Source organism: Ambystoma mexicanum, chromosome 9, assembly GCF_040938575.1.
Source record: "Ambystoma mexicanum isolate Mex_15411 chromosome 9, UKY_AmexF1_1, whole genome shotgun sequence".
Classification (NCBI taxonomy): Eukaryota; Metazoa; Chordata; class Amphibia; order Caudata; family Ambystomatidae; genus Ambystoma; species Ambystoma mexicanum.
The window spans coordinates 1,018,920,542-1,018,939,085 of record NC_090931.1 but is presented as its reverse complement, the minus strand read 5'-3'; the positions used below and the strand labels follow the sequence as shown (position 1 = coordinate 1,018,939,085).

The window sequence follows — 18,544 nt, the reverse complement described above, 5'->3', positions numbered from 1 at the left end:
AGCTTTAAGCGCGCACTAAAGCCAGCGGCTCCTCGCTCTGTGCTGCACGCTGTACATGAAAGAAGGTGAGTCTAACACCATAGTGGTTTACTATTACGAAATGTAGCCGTAGACTTTAATACATCTCAGCGGGTGTAAACAAATATTTGTATTATTCCAAATAGGTGCAGTTTCACAGCGACGAACAAAATATATAATGTTTGCGTCGCTAAACCAGCAGTGAAACATATACATTTCGAATCACTGAGGTTGAAGGAATTTCCTCCATTTTTTGAGTGGATTACAGTTCTTTAACACAGGTATGATTTTAGATCTTTAATTCCGTAGGAGCTAATATGGATATCTCGATAATTATTCCTAAGCATACTAATAGATATCTGTGTATCTCATTGCAGACATTAAGGTCAAAGGGAATTTGCTGGAATTAGTTTTGTCAGAGCTGACAAGGGAATATTACAAGTGAGTACACATGCACTATGAGTTCAGATTACAAGAATTTAAATTATTAGGAGTTTGGAGTGGGACCCAGCGCATAATTTTTGCGCCTGTTCCCACACAAACTCTGTAGATGATTGAACTAGGAAAAATATCAGCGGTAGTAATACATTTATATCTCTTCACAGGGCTTTGAAAAGAATGAAGCTACTTACAAGAATACTATAGTGGCGGTACTTGGCCGCAGGCTGCCTCACAGTGATGGTTGATGGATAGAGCAACGTTTCTCTAATTTGGTTTTGACAAGTGTGCATGAACACTGACATATGGATTTTTTTATTTAATGTTTTTGTGAAATATACTTTATTGAATTATTGAACCCAAATACTTCTTTAACTGAAGAAGGGCTGCTATAGGCCGAAACGCATAGTAAATAGATAGGTATAGAATAGAACTACCTATCAGATTATTTGGATATACATATATTCAGAAAAGAGTGGAGAAAGTTACGTTTTGTTACCTGAAATTATAATTCTTTTATGTTTGAATTTTCAGAAAAAATGTATGAATCGTTCATCTAAGTGTTCCCAAAGTTGTGGAATTTTTTACGTATGTTGTTTTTCTGTGAATAATTAAATGAATTCGGAGACAGATCCGCATCAACTTTGTGTGATGTAATGTCTGAACAAAAATGATATATTGAAGTTGAAAAATTATTTTTGAATATTCCTACAGACATATTTGTCGAATTAAAGTGTATAACTTGTTAGTTATTGTGTGTGCCCCTGGTTGTACCCTGTTGTTTCGAGGTACCTTTCTTTGCATACTTTCTACGGTCTGGTAGCACAGATCTACTAGGGAGCACCTGGAATTTGTTGAATTTACAATTGTACTTGTTGAAATTGCTCTTTTTGAATTTCCAAGTGTGCACCTCTACCCTTAGCTTTTTCACTATCTCTAGTGCCCAGGCATCTGACGTAATGCCCCGCCATTCGTTCAGATACCGAATGATTCTGCCTCCCACCGGGGTTTTGTGGGTGAAGACCTCAAAGTGGCTTTGCAGCGGCTGCAGCAGTGGCTGAGGAGGTAGTAGCTGCTGTTGTGGCTGATCTAGCACCTTTCCCTTTTCCACCACAAAAAGGTTTTCTCTGTTGGCCTCTCTGACTGGCCTGTCCCCTCCCTTTTCCAAAATAGGAGTAGAAGCGAAAGGGGCGACTCTTTAGGAAGATGACCCTGCGTAAGAGTGTTGTTGAGGCTGTCTTATAGCGGCGCTAAGTGATTTTGCTGCCGCTTTTGAGGTCTGCAGCTTCTGCAAGCTCTTGTCCGCCTTGCTGCCAAACAACCTCAAGCTGTCAAAGGGCATATTAAGTAATCTAGACTGCACATCAGGTGCAAAGCCAGATTTCCTTAGCCATGCAAATCTGTGTCGGACCGTGCTAGATGCCATGGACCTGCTTACACTATCTGCAGTGTCCAGTCCTTACTGAAGGCATTCCTCCATAGCCTCCTGACCATCTTTTACTATAGCCAGGAAACCATCCCGTTCCTCACCTTCCGGGAAGCGTTCAGCCGCTGATGTCATGCAGTCCCACAGGGTATATGTAAATTTTGCTAAAGTGTAAGTGACATTAGTCGATTTAAGGGCCATGCTGCCCGAAGTAAAAACCTTTCGGGCCCAAGCATCAACTTTTTTATCATCCCTGTCTGGTGGTATTGATGGGTAAGCTGATTGCCTAGTGGAGTTTGCAGCTTGAAGCACTAGACTGAGGGATGTTTAGATAGATATTCCGGATCTGATAACGATGGCCTGTATTTTGGTACAAATTTCTTGTTTACTGCTGAAATAGAATCAGGAGTATTCCAATTTACCATCACCCTCGTCTGAAGTGCTTTATGAAATGGAAGAACAGGATCTTTTAGAGGACCTTCACTCAAGATGTCTGTCATGTCATCCTGGTCGAAATCTGGGGAAGCTGCCTTCCAACCCATAAAATCATCAATGACCCTTCCCATAAGATTCCTATAACTAGGATTAGCATGATCTGGTCTTTCAAAATCCACTTCAGGTGAAGTGTCTAGGCCACTGGCATTTTGGAGACAGTCATAAAGGTCTGTTATTTTGAAATTTGGGTCCACTAGCTCCTCAGGGACCTCCCTGGTTCCAAACCTAACTCCAGCTGAAGTGACATACTCTTCAGAGGAGTGTTCTTCAAAAATGAATGACATGGATCTGAAAAATTCCTGTCTGGGTTGAGGATGGACCGCCTTTTCAGGTAAAGAGGGTGGTATCGACTTAGGCATGGGTAATGGCATCGACTTGTGCATTGGGATTAATTAATGCCTCAATAAAGAAGACACTGGCTTAGATGTTTTCGAAGGCGGCTTCGATACTGTCGAAGAAGGCTTCGATACAGTTAAAAGCATCGACGCCATTTTCATCAGCGGTTTCGACGCAGTAATCATCAACTGTGTCGAGTCGAGTTTCGATGTCGATTCCGCTACCACTAAATTATGAACCGGAGGTTTTGACTTAGTATGAGACGTCAGGGAACTTTCTCTTGATGACACTCTCGACTCTTTTTCGGCTCTCTTGTGTTTAGATTTTGATTTCCCTCCGTCACTTTTCTTCGACCTGTTTGACTCATGTCGAGATTTTCAACTAGATTCCTCCAAAACTTTTTGTCTTGTGGAAGACTTATAGCTTTCCTCCCCCACCGCCAGCTTACCTCTATGTTCCCTAAGAGCCTTATTAGACATGGCCTGGCAGGAACTGCACTCGTCAACCCAATGGTCTGGGCTGAGGCACCTGAGGCAATTCCGATGGGGGTCGGTTATTGACATTTTCCTACCACACTTCTGACATTTTTTTAACCCGGTCTTGGGTGTGGTGGGAGTAGATGACGAGGACATCGGCGAGGAAAAATCTGATGCGCCATTTGTAACACGAAGCAGTTGCGTCAAAAACGGAACTAAGGTAACGGGTGCTGCTCGAGCCCTTTATACAGCAGATGACGTCGACGCTCGACAGCGGCTCTCGAGGGACTACGACTCAGCGGCCTCGAACACAGCGCCCTCTGGTGAACATTTTTTCCGAAGCAGCAGAGCTGGGATACGATTATCATAAAATGAGGACTACGTGGGAGGACACAATCCATTCGAAAGGGTTGATTATCCAATATATGAAACACCTAATTTGTTGGCTACAGAAGAAGGTGAAGGGTGAACTGAAATGTCCTGGCAGGAGAGTAAACCAGGCAAGCAGCGAGTTTGGGACTCGCGCCCATGTGAAAGGATAAAAAAACCCTGGCAGGAGAGTATACCAGACATAAGTAGTTGGAATATGATACAATGGCAGGAGAGTATACCAGGGGTAGGAAAAGGCTGAGAAGACACAAGGGCTGAAACCCCTTCTTGAATTGTGGAACATATAATAAGGGAAGAACCATACCACTTTTTGGAAGACAAGTGAGCCTCAGAGAGAAATACAATGGATATTGTAAAGAACTATATGAAAAAAACTATGGGAAAAACTCAGGGGAAGAGTTGTCCCCCTTGAGTTTGTGGAATATTCAAAGATATCAAGTGAACAACCAGAAGGAAACTATGGGAAGGGCATGCCCCCTTTTCTGCTGGAACTTTAATGGTCTTTCTTTTCTGTACTTGGAACGTTATGTTTGGAACTCTTATAAGAAGCTGTAGGTGTACAGCTAGCAGCATCCCTATTTTTCACATTGCATTAAGTATAGTTTGTGAGGATCAGTTTAGGATTTCGGACAGAGGACTGCCTTGATTTATAACAGCCTGACACAGGCAGCCCTTAGTTTTTTAGTGTTAGGGATAGGGATAGGTGGGATTTCTCCAACCCCTTTTTTTTGGCGATTATACAAATCTGTAATGAACACCAAACATAACACTGTTGTTACTCGTGATCCCTTAAAGTAAGTAAACGCTTTCAGGGGTTCTCTCCCAATACCACCACACTACCCTGGTGGCATCCTTGGACAGAACTGCACTGATCACGACCAAGTAAGGGAAAATTAGAAAGTAAACTTTACGGCCATACAATCTTTATAGCGGGAGGACACAAAACCAGTAAACACACTTCTGCACCTTACTCTAATTTGACCACTAGGGCATTCCGAATCACTGAGACCACTTACTTTTGCTGTTGGTAAGACTGTTCTGAAAATCTAGCAGGATGGCCAAATCACTTGAGGATAGTAGCTAGCACAGGTCCCATGAAAAAAGGAGACTCCCGGGACATGGCAGAAAAGAGCAGAAGCGAAGTTCATCCTGATCGGCAGGCTGCAGACGTGATTCATGGCAGTGAAGAAGACTCAGCTACAGGACGGTCCCCCTTCATTTTGGAAAGCAACAGCACCAGGAGAGATGGTTTTAGGCCACAAGTAATCTACCTGTAGAGTGCCGAGCTCCAGCTGAGGGTGGTGACCGGTGCAGCGGAGAGGCCTCAGCAGAGGCTGCACAGCTCACAGGATGGTCCCAGGACACTTCTGATGGAAGGCGTCTTATCTTGTTGCAGGACTCAGGGTTGGTTGGTCCCAAAAATCCATAGCTGAAGGACGGAAGAGGGACTTTAAATATAGCAGCACAAGGCCGGGAATGCTTCTAGGACATTGATTTAGCAATGCTTTTCATCCTCAACAGCAATTGTCCAGGTCCTTGGCATGAACTCATCTTTTTCCAGATCTCGGCTCTGGTGGCCGAGCCCAATGACTGCTCCAGGACTCTTATTCACATTTGAAATGTGGGCTGGGGGCTGCCCGAGCCCACCGATGACGAGGCCCTGTGGCATTTAAATAGATAAGGGCAGGAGTGTGGATTGGGACCAGGTAGTCTGAAATCCCCATTCCCAGCAAGGCCCCTCACAGTCCTGCTTTGCCTGGGAAAACAAACTGAATCCAGCAAAAGTGCATGCCTTAAATGGCATTTCCGGACCTGAGAGGGTGGGACAGCGATCAAAGAACAAGAAGGAAAAAAGCAGAGATTGAGCCATAAGGCACAACCAGTTTGATTATGTGCTGTGCCGAAATGACCACATTGACCTTGACACATCTACTTTGATAAGGTATCGCCAGTTCCACAGCAGCAGATGTCTGCAGAAAAAACATAATGCCAGTCATAGACTAATCTCTTTGGGATAAACAAACCAGAAAAAATGACATGTTCCATCATTCCCCTCTTGAACAAAACACTGAATGGATCCATGAAGTGGAAAATTGGACACAGGACGGCATGGACCATATATAAGACTCGGTCAGGTCACCTAGTCCAGGAATAAGGCTGGAAAACACATCCCTGGGACAGATGGGCCACACCATTTTAACAAAAAGGGACAACATCTCCCATAATCCCTTGTTACAGAACTGAAAAATACAAGAAGGAGAAACAAGATTTCCCTGTGTACTTTTTAAATAAGCATGCCAGATGGATCTGGTGGAAATGAAACAACAAACATTAGACACAAATAAAACATCAGTCTTCTTGTGTGGCATAGGGTGATTGGGTATATTACTGCCAAGTTTAACAGTAATGAAAGGCAATTTGTCAACATGTAATTTCAAAATGCAACTGTCGGGACAGAATGGTCATATAATTTTGACATATTTGAGATCAAGAATATAATTGTAAAGCTAAAGAATTCTAGAGCGTGTGACCTTGACGGCATGAACAATGGATACCTGTAAAACAATGGAGAGCTTTGGGCCGAGATACTATTTAACTGGCATGATTCCAGAGTCATGCAATCACATAACTATCGTACCAATTCTCAAAAAAGGTAAAAGAGAAGAACCCACAATTTTTCGACCCATTTCATTAATAGACGCTTCATCAAATACTTGCCACCCTTGTACTAAAGGCTCTCACTACGTGGGCAGAGAGCATACAGTGGTTCAGTCCTTTACAGGCAGGTTACAGGAAGGGAATTGGCATGATAGTGAGCGGCTTGTCCCTGGCAGCCTCTTTGTCTCAAGCTGGGGGAGACATAGGAAGAAAGTTATATGTGGCAGGACTGGATCTGTCCTCAGCCTTTGAGAATACGGACTTAACTACATTGCAGACAAACAGAGCATATGACAATTTGAAACAGGTAGAAAGACAAGCACTAAATGCACTAAGTAAAGATCAGGGCATTGTAATCAAGTTAGCTGATAAAGGGAGGAACATTGTTGTACTTGATCCGTTGGAATATATCAGAATGGGAGAGATGCATCTGAACCAACGAGGATGTTATGAGATATTAAAGGGCAATCCCACCAAAGGTATTATTAACATGAAAAGCAGGTGAATTGGTGGTGAAATGGGTCAGAACAGGTTTGGTGACTGAGGACGAAAAACACATTTTGAATATGGACTGCACCTTTGCATTTAGAACGTTTTACATTTTGATATGGATTGGGATGACATTTTGTTGGTATGATTTTAGGTCAATGATCTTAACATATCTGGTTTTATAGTATTTAATTAGAAATGTGTAGTGATTTCATGATATGATATGTAAAGTGCGATGTTGATACTTCTATGTCATCGTTTTGTGTAAGGTACTTTGTACACTATAAACACAAATAAAAAGAAAATAAAAAAATAAATAATCCCTTGTTCCCAACAGAGTAAAACCTAGGCCAGACTCACAAAACGTGTTTACAGATTTGGAATAATAAAGATAATGGGAAAGACTGGGGTAACCAAGGTAGTTCTCCCACCAAATGGGGCAGTCTTGGGAAAGCATGTTTCTCATCCCTACAGTTAACGGACACAACAACAGAGCCCCACTTCCTTCCCACACTGCCAGCATCTCTGTGAGGAACAAGCTCATGTCTCCCTCACAATTGCCAACACAAGTGAGACAGAATCACATGAAGCTGAAGCTGCCGCCTCCATTGAAAGCAAGGGAAAGGATACCAGCACTGCATCAAACAAAAGAAAAGGTGTTTTCCAATCTCCTCTCATATGCTTAATACCCTGCTCTGTTTGATACAGGAGGTCACCAAAATGAAATTCAGAGAAGGGAAACTCTCCAGTCTGAGGCAGGGGAACGAACAAGCAGCTTGTACCCAGTCAGGAACAAACACAGACTAAAGGTGGATCCAAGATGGCAGCTTCCCCATTTAAAGACGTCCCCTATGAACTGAGAACTATAAAGCATCCCCTGCCATGGAGCATGCCCAGTGTTGGAATTTGAACCGTCTGGCCAATCAGCAGGAAGCTCATCAGTGCAAGCACTATATAAAGTCTAGTTTTCTTGACAAAAGTGGAAGGGAGTTTTGTGGTACAAAGAAGGTGAGTGGTGGTGTTAAAGAGGAAGACAATTACTGGAGCAGACCAGATTTAAAGACCCAGAGGAGAGGAAAAATGCTTGTCTGGCTGTAAGATCTGGAGTGGAAAAACAGATTGCAAGACACAGAGAGGAAGGGAGGGGACGATTCCTGGGTAGATTGTAAGACCTTGTAAGGCATGAAGTGGCAAGTCTTAACTCCTGGGGAAGAGAAGCTTATTATAAGACCCGGACAGAAGAGACTAGTTGTAAAACCTGGAGACCAGAGCAGACTAAAAGTTGGAGAGCGGAAATACAGAAAAGGAAGGATACCGGAGTGGAAACAAAAAGGCAAGTGAATAGAGACCTGGCCATAGCTATAGTCAAAAAAAGGGCAGAGGAAACAAAGGCGAGGCCTTTGATGAGGGAAAGGCAGGGAAGGTTAAGATGAAGTCTCTGATGAAGAGGAAGATAGAGAAGGTGAAGACAAAAGTTCTGACAAATGTGAAGGAAGAGCAGGAAAGGACAAATAAAGTAAATAAAGGTGGAAGCCCTGAACAGAGAGAAGGCAGCAGAGAATAGGAGGGTAGAGACCCTGACCTAGAAGACATAGAAGGTGACGAGAAGGTGTAGGCACAGAAAGTATATGGTCCCAGGGGGACTAACCCAGGAAAGATGAGTATGTAGTGTCACTATGGAGTGCTGGGAACACTATAAAAAACCCCAAACATCCTGTCACTTTAAATAAAAAGCACGAACATAAATATCCTCGTTACGCCATTTTTTTTACAACTTGTGGCAGTACTCAAAATGGCATAATGTGGTACAAAATAAACATGCACATGGGCACACAGAGAAAAAAAAAAGAGTAGAACTTTATGCACTGCCACCAGCTTTTAGGCACATCAAAGCTAACAAATGATACTAGAGAGAAACAAAAATGGATACAAAGTACTGCTGCAGCACATCACCGTAATGTGATGTGTGCTACATTAATCAGCAAAGGACAATCATGAAAGGGGACAAATTCCCTGCGCGCAGTGTCCCCTAAAATAAGTGAGCTGAGCAAAGGAAGTGTGGCAAAAATGCTTTACTTACCTCCAAAAGTTAAAACAAGGCTCAAGACACTGCCAATAGCTGTGGGTTCACTGATATCAAAAGAAGGAAAGTTGTAAAAATACAAATCGTTCCTAACAGAAGCTGGGTGTTCGTCCTCTTCTTTTTAACCCATGTCCAAATTATCAGGTTAACCATTTGATGCCTTTAATATAAACCATTTGAGGCCTTCAATGTAAACCTTAGTGATATCAATTCTTGTATTTTGTGATGTGTAATATGTTTTTGAGTACGTGTACTGAATTGGGGAAGTTCTTTACTGCATGCCATGTATATCATAAATAATTATTTTAAGAGTAAACTGGGATTTATTTATAATTGGTTATTTATAACACACTTCATACTAAAGAGGTTTCTAAGCACGGACCCGGGATTCCAACCTGTGTTGTTCTATATCGACTTGCTTCCAAGACGAGCGTGTTGCCACTGAGCTATACTACCCGTGTCAGTTAAAGATACTACCGATAAGTCAAACATAATGGCACTGCATCAAGGAAAACAACCAAAGTGTTCTTTTGCCTGGACAAAGGAAGGATAAAGGGTTCAAATGATTAGGACTATTTGGATGACTGCTTTTCACACAATGGTAGCCAGGTGAACCTGGCTAGCTACAGAGTTCAACACACTGGGCATGCATGGCACCCAAATATGGCAACCTTTGCTTTAGTAAACCTCACCAAACACACAACAGCATGTGTGTGCCTTAACGGAATGTTGATACCTGAACACCTATCACAGTTTTGCACTTTTAAACCTATAGCCAATAATTATTTGATTTATTATCAGTAGCCTAAAATCATTGGTTTTGATGTGGAGCATAGATGTCTATCTGCAACAAGATTCTTTCAGGGAAGTAAACAAACAGGTTTGGACTCCAGTAGCTCAAGCAGGTTAAAGTTAATCTTTAAATTCTAGTATTGAGACACGAATGGGAAATGTCTAACCCAGTCCAGGAATGTGCTAGTCATAGTATTAAAATAAAGTAAGGAAAAGGGGAGAGTTAAGTAGAATGGAGTAAGAAGTAAAACTGTATAGCTCCCTTATCCCGCCCAATAGTCTTTAACTACACAGTATTTTCTATACATGCCTGACATGCAGAAAATGAGCTAGTTAAGCTGTATCAATGTCGCTGATTGCTTTAGGCCCTTGGGGTGAGGTAGATGCTCCAGGAATTCTTTAGTTAGTTTGAGGAAATTCATGTGTTATAGCATATCAGAATCACACGAATACAGTATATTAAAGTCCCATATAAAGACGGTTGAACCTTGTCCTTAAGAGACAGCAGGTTAGTATGGTTCAGGGAGTATAGAGGAATTAATACTCACTGTCTAACCCCTACAATATTTATGTATTTGCAAGATTCTCCACAATGTCGCTAGAGCATTGAAATCATGGTGTAAGAACAAAGAAGATATGCCTTTAGGATTGATCAGTTTCACAGATGCTAATGGTGAAAGGTACATGGAGAAATGCTGTTGATTCTAATAATGATTATTGTTATTCAGGAAGCCTGGTACTGGGATGGGCAACAAGAAATTAGCATTGTTAATAAACAAAATTGGGAGATTGGATGCCAGGAAACTACGAAGGGATGATGACTATTGAATCCTAAAATGATTATAAAAATGAATGCTGTATGTGGTCCTGAGTTTCTGGGATTGAGCTGAGAGCTAATTCAATATAACAAGTGTACACTAATTTGTAAAAAGTATTTACTTATGTGCAATTTTACAAACTATGAGTTGCTCTTTTATGGAATTTTGCAAAATAAATCAATATTTTATTTATTAGAGTTGTGAATAAACTAAAAGTAGATTCTACTAGAGGAATGAAGTCAAGGACTGAATTGTGCAACCTTTGAATGTTATTCTAATACCAACTATTCAAATGTTATGACTTTTAAATGGAAGTTTGTTTTTACTTATATCAAGGTGGGGTGCTGCGAGCCAGTCATGAATAAGGCATATGGAACTATTTTGTACCGAGTGGTGGATCTTACCCTGCGTCAACTATGATCTTTGACCCCTGTAATGGGTCTGGCTGGCTGTAGAAGTATGAGAAATATGTTTATAGGATTCCTTGTCTAAACCACTAGTTCCTTTAGCAGTTCCACTGTAGACTTACTTTCTTCCTAGAGTTGTATCAATGTGTAGCTCAATCTGGGGTTTGGAGATCCTCCTGTGGTGGTGGGTACAGAAAAAAATCACAATAGCTGGGATTTATAGACACGACTATGTCAAAGAATAAAAGCTGTTCTTTTCCTTTGGTCCCAAAATAAATCCAGCCTTTTCAGGTTAATGGAAATTCTTCTGCTAGACCCCACAACAAGTTTGGAATTTGGAGCCGAGAGAACATTTCAGACACTATTTGGGTTAATTCCATGGAGATTTATTACTGTATTCTAATTCAAGGCAACTGATCATGGCAATCCATTGTAATGCGGGTAAAGGGCTTTCAAGATTGAAATATAGTCATCTATGCATCTTTCTCTGAATGTTAATGCCACATGTGTCAATTATTAACTTTTCAGCTTTGAAACTGATAATTACAAAAATGTATAATTTATGGGAAGGTGTTATTTCGCAAGCACAATTTTGTAAATGTGTTTAGTAATTTCCAGCAGATGTGGATATGTGATCATCATCGATGGCAGAAAGATAAACAAATATATTATTAAATACACTTTATAAAAGAAACAAGTTCTGAAATATTTTAATATTTATCTTTCATCTCCATTTATACAAACCAACCATGTTTGCTGGGCATACTAACCTGACGTGAATCGACGGCTGCATACATAATATCCATCCATCCTTTAAATGTGGCCTAAAAAAAAGAAGCAAGGCATTATTCCATTGTAAAAGAATACATAAAATAATGAACACATAAAAACAATTAAAAGTGCAATCTCCACAGATTACACTTTAACGGACTTTACCTTTAATTATAGGACTACTGATACCATCAAATGCTTAATGATAACTATTTGTCCATTCTATCAAACACCATAATATCATGTGAACATTTGCTCTAATTGCAATTAGTTTGTAAGGAAGTGGGATAACTAATCTGCATGCCAAGACCTTTTCAGGGCAAATATTGCTTGTAATCTCAAGGTGGCTACAGTATGGTTAGGCCACTAGACAGGCTAAGTTGCTCAAATGGATTATTGATTAAGGTTATTTTTAGGGTGGAGGTACAAAAACAGATGCAAAAATAGGAAGTTGCAGAAAACCACGTGACTAAATTGACAGGCATCCTGGAATGGCATATAATCACCTGATCTCATCTCAGAGAGCCCTTAATTCCTTCAGTTTGCTGTCCTGCAGATTGATCTAATAAACAAAGGTTTAATAAACAGCAGAGATGTTTTGCTAGAACTCAGTGAAGGAATAACTGTCCCGCAAAGCACTATTGAGAGATGTTCCTTATGGAAGTTGGGAAAGTTAGTCACACATAGTAACTCCAGTTTATATATTAACTATGCAGAGTGAATATATAAACTCTGACTAAATTAAGGGCAAACTAACTATTTCTAGAAGTACACACAAGGATGCACAGGTCAAGAGTACATACATTTTCGTTTGTTCATTTAATTGTGCTGTATCTAAAGGAAAACACTATCAAGTATGTTATTAAAGCAAGACAACTATCAAGAGGTCTACAACTTTGTGAGGGAAACACTATCAAGTGTGTTATTTAAGCAATAGAACCCTCGCGTCGGGGGCCTTACCGAAGGCCCCTGGGCATTACCAGAGTCGGTAATGCCCCCGACGCGAGGGTTCTATTGCTATTAGTACCCCGGCCTGCAAAAATTGTGTGACCGGGGCACTAAAAGCTTTTTTATTGTCTCGCGTTTCGGCGCTGCGCCATTTCGGGAGAAAAAAAAAGAAAATGGCCGCCGCCATGGAAAGGGAAAACGGAGTCCATTTTCCCCTTCCATGGCGGCCATTGGGAGCAGACGCGCTGGGAACACAAGTGTTCCCAGCGCGTCCGCTCCCGAAAAAAGGATCAAAAAGAAGGTAAGTGGGGTTGGGAGGGTGGGAGGAAAAAAAAAAAAAAAAAAGTACCTGCATCCCCGGCGGGGGACGAGGGAAGACTCCAGCCGTGTGGAGGCGCGGAGCAGGGATGGACCCGCTCCGAGTCTCCTCACGGCTGGAGGCTTCCCTCGTCCCCCGCAGTGGACTTAGGACCAAGAAGGTCAGTTCGGGTGGGTGGGTGGGAGGGAGGGAAGGGATTAAAAAAAAAGAAGACTTACCCGAGTCCCCGGCGGGGGGTGAGGGGGCAGCCTCTCAGCCACGGGGAGGCTCGGAGCAGGGATGGCCCCGTTTCGAGCCTCCTCATTGGCTGAGGGGCTGCCACGCCCCCTGCCGGGGACAAAGGCCGTGGAATCCCGAAGGAGGGATTCCCGGCCGGGTAGAGACCTGGCGAGAGCCAATCAGAATGCTTGTCGCATTCTGCTTCGCTCTCGCCGGGTTACGAATAAAGCAAGGCACCTATCAAGAGGTCTACAATTTTGTGTTGCAAGGTGTCCTGTTTTGTCAATAAGGCACTTAAGATAAATACAAGGTGAGTAACTGCGTTGGCCCCTTGGTGAGCATATGTGAACATCTATATAAAGTGCCTATGTTGGAACCCAAATTTAGAAAGGAGGAAGTACTTTTTCTGACTTTGGAGGGACTGAAATCCAATGAGGACCAGAAGAAAGGAAAGGTTGAGAAGCATGTGTACAGTAATTACTGGATAATCAAATTGTAATGCGAACTAATGGGAGTCCAGGTTAAGGCATCTACCACAATGGAATGTTGCTTTTATTGAATGGTGATTTTGCTATTAACATATAAGTGGAAAGATTGTATATGTTCTGAAGAGGATTAATTTATGTATGGTTCAAATTATTTGTTATTTTTAATAATGTTAATTTAGGGATCCATGTATTTATTTATAAACGAGGATTTTATATGTCAATTCCCTCGCAGACCTCACATCCAAAATGTACCCTGACATAAAATAATCGAATGGAGAAATCTACGGAATGGTTATGTTAGCGTGCCATTTTAAGTAATCAATACACTACTTTTTTTTTAAAACAATTTTTATTAACTTTTACAACATCTAAACAACAAAAACCAAACAACCCCAGCAGTGCATGTCATACAACTTTAAACATCATGTGTACTATCGAAAATATCTACTGCTTACCCATTACCCTCCCCCCCTAACTCGAGCCTACTCCACTTCGCCCTCCGCCTTGTAGTCCCCTAAGGGTACCTCCCCCTCAGTATCCCCAGAGGTATCATGTTCACTTGGACAGGCCCACTTGGACCCAGACAGTGGCCATCAGAGTTTCCGCTTCCTCCTCCCCTCCCCTATTGGCCTATTGGCCGCTTCACTCCATACCGCTGTTTCCGCTTCAGCCCATTTCTGGAGATCGTTCCACCAGACCTCTACCTTTGGTCTGTTGCATGCTTTCCAGCCCATGGCAATTCTACGCTTGGCAAGTATATAAGCCAAGTCCTTAAATTTGCTCATGTGTTTCAGTTTGCGCAGTCTAGGAAAACCCCCTACCATGAATGCCCACACAGATTCCACATCTAGCATGATCCCTTTCTCAGTTAATCGGTGGGCTACTTCTCCCCAGAATTTCCCAATTTCCAGGCATGCCCAGAACATATGTATCATCCCTGCGTCCACTTCCCCACATTTGGGACATGTTTGCTGTTCTGCGCTCTAGAATCGAGCAATCCTCTGGGGGGGTCATATACGCTCTGTGGGTTACATATAGTTGGATTTGTTGCAGTCCCACAACCCATCATTCATGAGTTCCCCTGCTTCCTCTTCCCAGTCCCGTCTTAGCTGGGTCACTTCCTTCCCCATCCTAGACATCAGTAGTTCGTATATTCGGGAAACCTTGTGCCCCCCTCTGCGATATCATATATTGTGTCTATGGTCGTATCGGGTTGCTCTTCCAGCGCTATTTGGGACCATGTTTCTCTCACCCGCCTTATCAATCTGGTACAAGTGATATACTGCCCCAGGTGTAGACCCGTTTCTTTTACCAGTACATTAAATTCCATTACCTTCCCTTCTTGCCATATATCTCCCATTGTTGCAATGCCCACTGGTTCCCAGTGCTTACGAATCGTCTTCCTCAGTTGCTCGTCCCCTCCTGTCAATGCCACTAGCGGCACTTGCAGAGAGCACGGGGTCGGGTCTCCATGGTCTGATAAGCCTTACGCCACAACTTCCATCCCAGTACCAACATCCCTGGGCGCCCTTTTAGTTCTGGTTTGGGCAGCCATATCTATTCTTTCAAGAAAAACGGAGCACATTCAGCCCTCAACAATCTAAACTCTGATGTTGTGTCTTTCGTTAGCCACTTAGCCACATATTGTAATTGACTGGCCAAATGATAGACCTCAAAGTTGGGCAGTTTTATGCCCCCTTTGTCATACATATTCTGTAATTTCCACAGGACTATTCTATTCCTGGTGTTATGCCAAATGAAGCCTCTACATATGCTCTGAAGTTTAACAAAGAATCGCTTGGGTATCATGTATGGTATATTCCCAAAAAAGTGTAGCAGTCTAGGCAGTGCTACCATCTTCAACAGCGCCACCAACCCCACCATGGTCAAAGGGAGCTTAGTCCAGAATCTCATGCTATTCTCTATGTTTGCTACTGCTTTCTCTGTATTGTATTTGTATTCGGCCTCCACTGTTTGATAGATATCAATCCCCAGGTATCTAAAGGTTCTGGTCTCCCAGGGTATTTGTAGTATTGGTAAGTGTTCTAGCGGAATCCCTTTATATCTCCCCAGGGGGAATATGTACGACTACTTAGGATTAACTGCAATGCCAGAGAGCAACGCAAATCGCTCCATTACTTCTAAGATGTATTGCAGGTTTTCCTCCAGGGTATCTCAAGTATAGCAGCATATCATCGGCATACAATGATATTAAGTGTTGCCCTCCTTTCGTGTAGGTCCCCACCTCCTTGTATTGTTGCCTCAGATATATTGCTAGGGGTTCCAGTGCGAGGATGTACAGCATCAGGGACCACGGGCAGCCCTGTCTGGTGCCCCTACTGAGATGCCACCTCTCTGAAATGAACTCTCCTGTCTTGACTCTGGCTAGTGGTGAGCTATACAGTAATTTCACTCACTTCAGGTACCCAGGCACCATTCCATATTCTTTTAGTGCTGCTATCAGCCAAGGCCATTTGACTGAATCGAAGGCTTTCACCGCATCTCATGAAACAATTGCAACTTCATGCAAGTCTCCTTCTGTTTGCTCTATGACATGGTGGAGCCTTCTGAGATTGTCGGATATGCTCCTGTGCGGAACATATCCGGTCTGATCCTGGTGTATAAATTTGCTTATGACCGGTCTCAGTCTATTTGCCAGCACAGCCGTGAGTATCTTGCTGTCCTGGTTCAGCACAGACAGCGGCCTGTACGATCCGCAGTCCGTGCCTGGCTTGTTAGGTTTGAGGAGCCGAATGATGATCGCCTCCCTCAGGGATTCTGGCAATATCCCTGTTTCAAATGCTTCATTTAACATTGCCAATAGCAGGGGGAGCACTTCCACCCTGTATGTTTTGTAAAACTCACTAGGGAGTCCCTCCACTCCCGGGGCCTTACTGGTGGGTAACTGCTCAACCACTGCTTCTAGTTCCTCCAATGTGATGTGGGCATCTAGTTTCTCTCTCTCTTCTGCACTCAATTTAGGTAAGCCTATATCCTCTAGTGTTTCCACTATCTCGCTCCATTCTCCCCCTTCTACGTCTCCATACAGTTCTTTATAGAACTCCATTCACCCCCTATTGAGTATCAAATATTTGTCCACTCTCCCTCTGTATGGCTCCGATTGTTGGTCTGGGTGTCTTATTATTGTACAACCATGCTAGCAACCTCCCTGGCTTGTCTCCACCTGCATGTTGCCTTTCTATGTATTTTCTGTAATTTAAGATGCATAATCTCTACCAGTGCCCCCCACATTCTTGCTGTAATTGGCTTATGGTTTCGGCATCCTCCCGGGAGTTACCTCCTCTACTCATGGCTGCCTCTAGTTTCGCTTCCACTCTCTGTAGATCCTGCCTCCTTGCAGCCCTTTAGATTTAGCTATATCTGATCCCCTCGCCACCACCTTAAATGCTTCCAATAAAGTGCCAGCCGATTCTACACTTCCAGTGTTATTTTCGAAGCACTCTACTACCTCCTCCCTCATGTCCCCTCTAAACATTGTGTCTTTCAATGCTTCGGCTCTGAGCCGCCATGTTGGCATCCTAGCTCTAGGAGGCAAATATTGCCACGTTAAGACCAGTGGCGAGTGGTCCGAGAGGACCCTCGCTTTGTATTCTGACCGCACTATCTCTCTCGTCAATTGCGGAGAGGCAAACATATAGTCTAGCTGTGTATACAAGTTTTGTGGGGCAGAGTAGTGCGAATAATGTCTATCATGTGGGTGGTGTAGCCTCCATATATCTTCCAGCTAAAAGTCTCCCAACAGGGTCCTCACGGTTCTGGCCATGGGGGTGGGTTTGTCTACTTTTCTATCTGACCTGTCCACCCTGGGGTCCAGCGTGCAATTAAAGTCACCTCCCCATATAACTGCACCCCACAGGTGTGGGGTAATTTGACTATATAAGGTCTTGATATAGGCCACTGTATCATGGTTCGAGGCATATGTATTAATAATACACACTTCTCTGTTTTCTATCAATCCTCGCATCATCACCATCCTCCCATCAGACTCCACTATGGACTGTAATAGCTGGAAAGGGACCTGTGGTGCTACCCAGGTAATTAACCCTCTGGCGTATGCCGAATATGTTACCCTTATTATGGTCCCTTTCCATTTTTTCCTTATCAACTCTTGTTTTTCTTTTGTGAGATGTGTTTCCTGTAATAAGGCGATATCTATTTTCTGCCTCTTTAAGGACATCATGATCTTATTCCTCTTCAAGTAGCTGTTGAGCCCCCTTACGTTCCAGGTTACTATCTTAAGGTCTCCCATCTTTCATCCATACCCGGTCCCACCTCTGTCCTCCCGCATCTTCCGCATCATGCGTAGTACAGCGTGTGTGTAAGCTTGTTCCTTAACTAATATCACTGCAAATCCCACAACTCCCCTCCCGCCTGCTGACCTTCCTGTCTCCAAGTGTTGCCCAGCTCCATACCTGGATCTCAGGCTATCCGCATTTAGTCCTTTCTCGGCTAGCCGGTACTCGGGACTCAGCAGGGGGTTACCTCACTACCGGCAACCCAACTAAACTATCTCTCGGGGTACGACAGTGGGTCCACTGTATCTCCCATACTTATGCCACAATATGCTATGCCCGCCTGTGTCTACCGCTCAACACTAGCATTTATTCCAGCTTATGTTTGCCCTATCTTATATGCAAGTCACAGTGTCACAGTTTATACAGCAACTCGGTCTCTGGAACCACTGCCTAACTTGTCTGTTCCAACTCTCCTCTTGTTTGTCTGTCCCAACGGGCAATTCTGCACATCCAGCCACTCAGTTGCATCCTCTGGGGTCTCAAAAAACAGGGCCCTGTTCCTGTGAAACGCTTTCAGTTTCGCCGGGTACATCAGCATGTATTTGTAGCCCGCCTCGCGCAGCCTCCTCTTCACTGTCCCATAATTCAACCGCCGTCTCTGCACCAGGAGTGTATAGTCCGGGTACGTCGTAATGGTCCCTGATGCCCTTTGTATTG

The 18,544-nt window shown here is 43.2% G+C and overlaps 1 protein-coding gene across 7 annotated transcripts in view; it reads right to left on the bottom strand.

Annotated features, from left to right (window-relative positions):
* Positions 1-18,544, bottom strand: part of LOC138488896 (sodium channel protein type 2 subunit alpha-like) — a 1,049,646-nt gene that overhangs the window by 114,042 nt on the left and 917,060 nt on the right. For all 7 annotated transcript variants that reach the window (XM_069616277.1, XM_069616276.1, XM_069616279.1 and 4 more), the window contains one exon: positions 11,597-11,650. In XM_069616277.1, the coding sequence (XP_069472378.1) occupies positions 11,597-11,650 (54 nt within the window). The remainder of the gene's footprint in view (positions 1-11,596; positions 11,651-18,544) is intronic.